The following is a 9,299-nucleotide window of genomic DNA, read 5'->3' as shown; positions in this document are numbered from 1 at the left end:
GGGAAAAAAAAAAAAAAAAAAAAAAAAATTAATTGCAACTTCTCCACTCGTTACCTTTTCTAGTGGTGCTTATTGCAAATTTTTTGAAAGGGAGAGGAAGGGAGACAATATTTAATTAAACGTGCTTTTTTTTGGTTGCTTACCTTCAAAACAAAAGGTAGCAAGAATCCCAGGAGTGTGACTTTTAAAATATTTTAAAATAAAAGAAGAGCTCTGCTGCTTTAGCTTGCACTTAAGAGATAAACGCGGACGTGCTTTTTACTTTTTTTTCACTTAAAAATAAAAATCAGATAGGAGTCTTAAGAATATATGCTGATGCCATTATATTACCTCATTTTCTGCATTTGCCTGTATGAAGTTTCCCATTTTCTGTACCTGCCATACTGTACACTCGCACATGTGAATTGCATCGATGATTTTTTTTTTTTTTCCTCCTGGCACATTTTTGGGTGGAATTCTCTTCTCAAAAAAAAAAAAAAAAAGTTACTGAGAGGGCCATGGTGACGATGCAGAGCAGGGATGGGAAGGGCAGAATTCTTCATCGAAGAAAGCTGTGATTTATTTTGGCCTAATTGTAAAGTTACTGCAAATTGCTGGAAAGCTTTTTTTTCAAGATCTGGGTGATTAGATTTTCCTTCTTTTGGGGAGGGGCGGTGGGGGGAAGCTAAAAGGGGAAATAACACCTCTAATCCAGCTTCTGGTAAATAGGCTGCCAGCTTTTAAAATGAGTTTCCTTTCTATTAGTCGGAATATTATGCTAAGCCTTAAGCATTAGTTTTTTATGTTGCCATAGCAGCCTTATTCCTGCAGGGTTGTGACCTGCGATGATTACAGTACAAAGCTTATAGGGTCTTGAAACCCCCTTTGAAGATGAAAAGTCTTTGATGGTTTATATTTATGCAAATCTCTTAGATATGATTTACCCAACTGAGACTGAATGGAGAGATGATTAAAATTCCCTTTCCTTTGATATCCATTAATAGTCGAATATTCCTTAAATTTAAAATATATGCATATGTTATTTTTGTCTTTATTTACTAACATATTTTTGCCATACCTGCGATATGTTTATCTCTGTGCAAATTACTTGATTTGGACAGACATAATAGATTTACAATATAGGGCTAAGGGTTTCCCCCCCCCCTTTTTTTTTTTTCCCCTTTTGAAAGGGGAAAAATCTGTGCAAGAGCTTTTGTATGTTTCCAGATGATAGATTTTGGAATTTGGGCTACCCCACTGGCAGCTCAGAGCTAGCTGTGAACTGGTCTCATGGAAAAAATTGGCAAGCTTTGGTCTTCAAAGAATTAAACTTCCTTTTTAAGGCCTTCCTAGGTAAGCTAAAAAATTATGAAGAAAAGCCTATTGAACAAAAGGGTAATGGTGCCGTAATGAATAATACGGATGCCACTTAGAAGGCTGGGGAGCACTTCCAGTGATGGCAGTGCTGGACCTGAAACAAAACCGGACCTCAGGTACAGCAGCACTTCATTGTTTTCCAGGGCCCGCGGATTTGCATTTCACTAAGCCAGGGTGAGAGGTGCTAAGCCTGGAGATTTTTTTTTTCTTTTTCTTTTTTTGCAAACCAGCCTCCAAACTTAGAAATGTATGGGAATGCTGCGGTTTCGAATCGCAGGCCTTGTTAAAAGCTGGTTTAATATTTTTATTTTAAGGCTTTGGGGTGGGGAGCGGTGTTGTTACAGCCAGGTGAAAATTTAACCTGTTTTATATATATATATATATGTTCTTTGTTTTTTTCTTTCTGATAGCTCATACTGTCTAGTTTTAGTTTTCAGACAAATTCCTACATCACCTAAAAGGCCGAACACTTGTAGAACCAATGAATTTTATCCCCTTTGTGGAAACTGCAGTGGGCTTGCTCAATTTTAAGGTAAGCAGGTCTTGAAGTGTTCATATTTTGCCATCTCAGCAAACTAGCATAAGCAGAATACTCCCCAGTCTCCCCCTAATTTCAGCAAGGACGAGAGATTAAAAAAGACTAAACACATTGTTCAATCCCCTAAAACATTCGTATGTTGGACTCTCGTGTTGGTATTGTAAAGGCCGTCATAAATTCAAAATATTTCAGTGACAGAACAATTCCAGAGGGTCCATGACAAATAACAAAACCTCTCTGCGTTACGGCCAGCATTTTTAACACACTTGGAGTGGAAACCTGTTTCTCCAAAGCTTTGGAATACCCACAGCGTTGCAATACACGTGGCTATTTCGTAGCTATCGAACTCGACTTTTCTGTGACGTTTAATGAGAAAAAAGAATTAATCATCATTTCACTATTGCTAAACTGGCATCTTTATAACGGTTTCTACCGATAATATTACAACCAAATTTCATGTTACCCTCTTTTTCTGTGTGTGATGGGGTGTTTAATGCCAAGATTAGAAGTATAATTAACTTTGAAAATAGGAAATATCTGAAGAGCGTGCTCCTTTTTTAGGGCAATTTTAGATCAAATCTCCTTTTTATCGTGCGTTTTAACATCAGTTACTCCCTAGCCCTTATACCAAGTCCAGGTTTTTCGGAAGGGCAAGGCAGCGTGGCGATGAAACGGGAGACCTCGTGCACGCGCTCGGGATTCAGCGCTCCCCTCCCAAGCTCCGAGGGAAGGGATTTGGGCCAGCTGAGGACGCACGCCTCGGAAGGGCCCGCAGGAGTACCGGCGGGCTTCGCGGGCAGCCCGCTCGCTTGGTACGGCCCTTTACCGTACGACACACGCCAGCGTAGCTGGGAAGACGATAAAGCAGTAAGCAGAGACGCTCCTGTCCGGTGTGCATACACGGAATTAAATCCTGTTGTAAACCGGCTGAGTGTTTTCTTCACCCATGGTATTTTATAGTGGGATTTCTCGTATTGCGGTCCCTGGTGTTGGCGGGAGAGTTGCCGTTTAAAGCACTCGGGTTAAGAATAATTTAAGAATCATTTCTTGTCCCACCCGCCGCCACGGAAGGACACCCACTAGTAGAGCTTGTAATTACATCGGTCTCTCTCCACATACCTTAGCCCTAAAAAATGTCAATATTAGCCAAACATCGATATAAAATAGTAATGTTTGGGAAATGCACTTCTTTACAGAATAGCTACAGCAGCAAAGTTTTGCTTGCTTTTATTTTAATACTTTTCTGCAGCACTTGTTGCATTTTTAGCTTCCTTAGTTACTTTTTAGGTAGCAGAAGACTTTAAACTGGCAATCCCGTGAGGAATCCTTGTCGGATATAAGGAATCCGTAACCATTTGAAACCGTTCAAATCATTTATTTAATAAAAGAGATTCTGATCTTTACTTCTGTTTCTCGTGCAGATATATTACATGTCAAACTCACCAGACTTGGTACTTTTTGTTTGCTTTTAAGCAGTATTTGACAAACGTTTGGTTTCGTGTTGTTACACAGATATCTGGAGCACCCATCAGGGTAATACCCCTGTGTCAATCAAAAGGTGGGGAATCGGCGGCGTTGCCCTGTGTTTACACAGTCCGGGCATGCAGGTGCTTGGGGAAAGATAATGTTTTCCCTTCTGCCGAGTCACTTTAAAGCAGTGTGCGTGGTCGAGCACCCGCAACGGCTTTGCTTAGTGCGAGACGTTTTAGCTGAAGGGTTTGGGTAACGCTGCGCTGCTGTGACGTCCGCTGTAGCCTCTCTCTGCCTCCTGCATTTCCCCAGCAATTAATCCTCTCTTCTCCTCCGAAGGCTGTCTGCGAGGAAGCGCTGGGGACAGGATCCCAGGTTGGCTTTCGTCTGGACGCAGTCGTCTTTGGAGGAGAGGATTTCCGTGCCAGCATAGGTTGTTACCGGCGTCTTTACTACAAACGTTAACCTATGGCATTTGCGTTGGAGAAGCCGGGTGTGATTGATGTCCATTGCTTTTCTGACAGCAATGATTAAAGTAGTGACAACACTTGAGTCTGCATTTTACATTTTCACTGTTCTCCTTAATTTTTTTCAGTGCAGAATGTCTCACCGGCAAATTGAAACGTGGTCCCTGCGTGTTACAGGGCACTGACACTTCCTTGTGCTTCCTGCCATGCAGTACCAAAAATTACTGAAAAACAACCCAAAACCCGCTGAGTCACTGAAATTATTTAAAAATACGATATCCATGTGCATCCTTTTAAGAAATACATTTAAAGTCCTAAAATCCTCGTGTCTGCTTGCTTCATCATGGTTTTACAGACAATTGTCAGTCAGGCTTTTGACATCATGCACAAATACTCTCCTGTGACATTTTGCTTTCATAAATTTACTTTAAATACGTCCCATGTCAATACAGCCACGTATTTATGTAAAAGCATTATTAGTCTTCCTCACAAATAAAAAGTATTTCAAAATTTCTTTTATGAGAGGCTGCTTAGCTTCTTCTTAATCTGATTTAGTTTAAAGATAATAGTTCAGAGTTATCAACACTTAAATTAAAAATAAGTATGTTAAGGTAAAAATTAGTACTGCTTTACTAAAATATTCCTTGCAAACTGCAAATCTGTGTCTAAATAATGACCCTAAGGAAAGGGAACGTATTATTATTTTTACACACCAGTCTTCACGTGAGCACGTTGCTTAGCTGGTGCACTGTGAGCCCATGAAGTCTTGTGAATGCTTCTGCTTCTTCTCAGAAGTCACCTACCATCATTTTTCATCCAAATACTAAAAGTGTAAATATTCAGCTTAGGACATCAGTTGTGACAGGAATCACAACCAGGGAAAGTGCAATTCTATTCTCAGTGTGAATTTTTTAACCATTTAGTTGTACCCAATATATCGATTTGTATACAGCTTCACTTGCTTCTCACTGTACATACAGTAAATAATAAAATCTAATAAATAGTTAGTCCCAACTCCACCATCCTTACCAGCCAAAACTTCCGCTGACTTCAGGCTTACAACTTCTGATTTGAACTGAATGAAAATCTGAACGTTATAAGCTAGTGTTTAAAAGAGAGGTTTGGGGTGGGGTTTTTTTTTGCTAAAGCAGCTTTTTTTTTCTTCCTCACAGGAGTATTATTGTGACAATATGGCCTCGCATCCCTGTTTTGTTTTCTAAATTGGTTAAATGAAATCTCGAACTTTAAATTTTTTACATAGGAAATATTTAAAGTAGAAAGGTTTAAAACACTCCTGTCAGCTTTTCTTTGTTTTCCTTATTTTCATAGGTGCAACAAGCAGTAAGGAAACTCACGATATTCTATATGCCAGGCAAAAAATAATAGTCACAGCAAAGGCATTTGGCCTTCAAGCGGTCGACCTTGTTTACATCGATTTCCGAGACGAAGATGGGCTCCGCAGGCAATCAAGAGAAGGTGCCTCAATGGGATTCACCGGTATGGCTTTCTGCCGATGTCTCAAAATAATGCATAGCTTCTTCAGTTTAAACATATCGCTACATTTACCGTCACTTACACAAATGACTTGGGTTTTATTTCGGGTCACTCACTGAAAAACTCAGTAATAACCAAGCTCTTCTACGTTTATTAGCACCTTAAAAATTGCGGCTGGAAGTTTTGCCTGAAAAGTCACAGGCTGCTTTTTAAAACCACGTCTCATGAAGTGTGTGACTGTTTTTTGGAGAGAAGTTGGGGCAGAGGCTGTGCGGTGATTCCTCCCATCGCAGCGCAGGGGAGAGGCGATACTCTGCTCTGCGATGGCCACTCTACAACTGCCTTTTAAAACATTTGGATCCCTTTCTCCTCTTTTTTTTGAAACAGCAGTTGTTAAAAAACACTTTTTAGGTGAAGGAGTTGAGAAGCAAATCTCGTATGCTAATTGCTGGGGGAAAGTTGTTTTCTTATTATTTTCTTGGATTTCTTTTTCGTCTCCTGGCTCCCCTCCCAAGTAAGTGCTGGTGACACCTACGGGTGTTGGCGGGCAGCAAGAGCAGCAGGCTCCTTGCCCCAGAGTCCTGTTACCCCGTGGCTGGTGTACCAGACCGCTCGGACACCCCGGTGGGACAGTGCAGCCACCAAAGGTTGGGGTTTTGCGATAGAAATCAGCCATTTGACGCATGCATTAGAGAATTCTAGCATAATGGGTGAACGTTTTACGTTATATGTCTCCGACCGTCGTTCAGGGGGTACATACGATAACAGTATACCTCTTGGGTTTTTGTTACCAAAGGCATGGTTCCTGGTGATGCCATCTAGCACACTGTATTTTTACAGGTAGCAGTGTGTGATATCTTAAAGCATCAAGCGAACTAATCTAATAAACCAAACATTCTTAAAAGAACGTGATCTCGACGTGCCAGTGAAAGGGTAGGGATCGATGCTCTTCAGCGCAAACTCCGCCTTACTGTCAGCTGAGCTTCGACATTTGCAAAACCAAATCTTGTTTGGGAAGCAAAACGGTTAGCTCCTCACAGCTGCGTTATCCGCTTCCATGTGGGCTTCCACCCTTCATTCGTCTGCGATTGAAGTTGGGAAAATAACAGAGCTCCTGAATGGTAGCACCTGCTGCCGGCTACCCCATCTCGCCCAATATTGCCTAGCTTAAGGAAAGGGCTTGATTTTTGAAAAGACTTGAGCATCTGAACCTCTTGTTGACAGACGATGACTTGGGGACGCTTAGCACCTTTGAGAGCACTCGTTCCGAATGCTCACCGCGTCTTTAAATACCTCGCTCGGGCTGCCGGCTTAGGAAATGTAGAAATGCTCAGCACAAAGCGCTGATGGTGGTTTGGACTCCACTGACTTTACGTGGAAGTTGTCTGACATCAGGACAGGGTCCAGGCAGGAGACAAATAAAAGGGACAAATAAACGCGTGACAGTTCAGGGCCCAAAGTGAATTTCTAACTCGGCCGCAGAGGTGACTTGCCTTTCCGTACGAGGAGTAAAGATCTGTGAAAGGTACAGCCTTCGTTAAGGTGAACTCACAGCTCCTGTTCTTTGCCTTCCTGCAACTATCACCAACACGTTTCCAAAATCCAACAAACAGCTGAGCAACCAGTCCAACCGTAATTACAGACGGGTCAATTCTGACTTTTCTGATTTGGTGGCCAAAAGGGGAATAATTTAAAAAAATAAAGGATTAAAAATATCTGTTCAACTCAAAACAAAACAGCTTTTTTCATATTTTTAGTAAAAAAGAAACAAGTATTTGAGGCTGATCCAAAATGTTTAACTTTTTCTTTTGTTTCTTTTGCTTTAAGTTTATTTAATGTTTTTAGAATCGTTTTTGGTTGTTTTGATTAAAATAAAATGTCATTTCAAAACCGAAATCAAAACCTTTTCGTTCCAAAACTATATAAATGAAACATTTTAACATTTCCAATTTATTATTCATCGTAGAAAATTACAAATGGGTCTTAGCTTAATCCATGACCTTGTATAAAGCAGAAGCCTGCAGATTGTATCTGCACTGACAGTCCTCTCATAACATGAGAGTAAAATACTGAAATGTTGCCTTAATAACAAGTTCAAAACACGCAATTCTTGTTATTTTTAAATACGTAAGATTCCTTCCTGCTACTTTTTCACAAAGAATCAAAGTCATTGAAATCAACAGGACTCAAATGAGCTGAGGCTTCCCAATCGGTCTTCGCTGGAGAACACACACGTATTTGCATGCATAGGGCCAAATTCACCACCCTCAGAACTAGTGCAAATCCAGAATATTCAGCAAAGTTATATGTCCTTAGATTTTCCCGTATTCAGATTTAGACCGGTAGAATTGGCCTTAATGTGTGATCAAATATGTTCACTCAAGATTAAACGAGCCAAAAAATATAACGAAGAATTTACCAGCTATTTAGTTACTATTGTGACCTTCGTTGCTTATTGTAGCCAAGTTTTCTTTTCCACTTATCTTATAAGCAGCCTGTTTTTCCTTCGGTGAGTGTGTTTGCATAAAGTCAAATGTTTTCAAAGGTAATTTAACCAAATTAATAGATCTTCTATATGAATTTATTTATTTATTTATTTATTTATTTATAGAGCTATATATCTTTCTTATGGGGGGTATATATATACCCGCACACATACACACCCTGCAAGATGTTTTACAATACCAGAACCTGTGGACTTAAAGTCAGTGTGTTGCCTATATAAATGGTCATCAGTTTTAGGAATGTGTATGTAAAAAATTAAGTAAACCTTGCCGTAAGCTTTAACAGCTGACTTAGTCATTATAGAAGGTCCTGTGCTACATGCTGAGAAGCCAGATATAAATACGAACCGCTATAGGTTTCCTCTCATTTTGCAGTCTTTTGTAGAAGACTAAAATGACACCATCATACAGTTACCTAAAAGACTTGACAGGTATTGATTTAAAGCACGGTATATCAAGTGGTACTGTAAAAAGGATTTCATGGTCATAAATTTTAATGTCTTCCAATTTTGCACTCTCTCAGTAACTTGTCAATAACAACAATTCCGTTTAAAATATTTGCTTCATTCCTGCATGGCATTACGTCTATTATACAGTTATTTGGATACATAATGTGTGACAAAAATCAGCTGAGTGCTCTAAATCAATTACATGTATATTCTCGGTAAATTGTTCAGTAGTGTTTTAATGATAAAAAGTATAGCTTACTGCTACAGATATCTTTATCAAAAGCAAATCTTTTTACAGAAATGTTTTACACTTTCAGAAATCATATATAAATGTTTTTGTTATAATTATTGACTGACTTCAAATATTATTTAAAATATATTCTACATTTTTCCCAGAAAGTTAAGCTTCATAGGATTTTACAGGAATTATTTGTACACCCTTCTGTTTTTTAATTAGGAGTTTAGCTAGGGAGAATTTGTTGTATTACAAATAAGGAAGATCATAATCTTACTAATGATAACATTAATTAAATTGACTAAAAAAACTTTGATTAGACCTCATGTAAAACACATTAGTTAAGGAAATTTGTCTCCATGCAATTTCTTTCCAAAAATGTAGCTCTTACTGAGTTTTAAAATTTTTTATTATTTTTAAGCTATTTTTTAAATAGTTGCTGTATTGAAATTTCAAGATGAATATTTGGATGCCCTTAAGATCATAAACTAAAGGTTGTTTGATGGGAAATAAAATGAAATCGAGCTCCTTATGGCTTTTTAGCAAAGAAACGTAGCGGCACTAAAAAATTACTATTTCTTTCCTCATTAAATTAAGTGGATTGTGCTGCTTGCGACCCCAGGTTTCGCTTGTGCTCCAGGTTATCCCTCGGACCCAGTGCAGCCTGGTAAAAATAATCCCCTTTTTTTGGCAGCGGCGGTTTCCTTTCAGAGAGGTGTATCTACCTCTGCGGTCACGCGTGAGGCTCCCCACACCGAGCGCGGGGCTGGTTTCCAGCCGACGGCT

The 9,299-nt window shown here is 39.4% G+C and overlaps 1 protein-coding gene across 1 annotated transcript in view; it reads left to right on the top strand.

Annotated features, from left to right (window-relative positions):
- Window positions 1-9,299, top strand: part of CLYBL (citrate lyase beta like) — a gene marked incomplete at its 5' end in the record, with an annotated part of 73,340 nt that overhangs the window by 61,626 nt on the left and 2,415 nt on the right. Inside the window, 3 exons of the mRNA XM_010285885.1 lie at window positions 1,787-1,888; window positions 3,704-3,797; window positions 5,161-5,328. Coding sequence (XP_010284187.1) covers window positions 1,787-1,888; window positions 3,704-3,797; window positions 5,161-5,328 — 364 coding nt within the window. The remainder of the gene's footprint in view (window positions 1-1,786; window positions 1,889-3,703; window positions 3,798-5,160; window positions 5,329-9,299) is intronic.

The sequence above is a fragment of the Phaethon lepturus genome, unplaced genomic scaffold (genome assembly GCF_000687285.1).
Source record: "Phaethon lepturus isolate BGI_N335 unplaced genomic scaffold, ASM68728v1 scaffold14134, whole genome shotgun sequence".
In the NCBI taxonomy this organism is placed as follows: domain Eukaryota; kingdom Metazoa; phylum Chordata; class Aves; order Phaethontiformes; family Phaethontidae; genus Phaethon; species Phaethon lepturus.
This window is presented reverse-complemented; position numbering and strand designations above follow the sequence as displayed.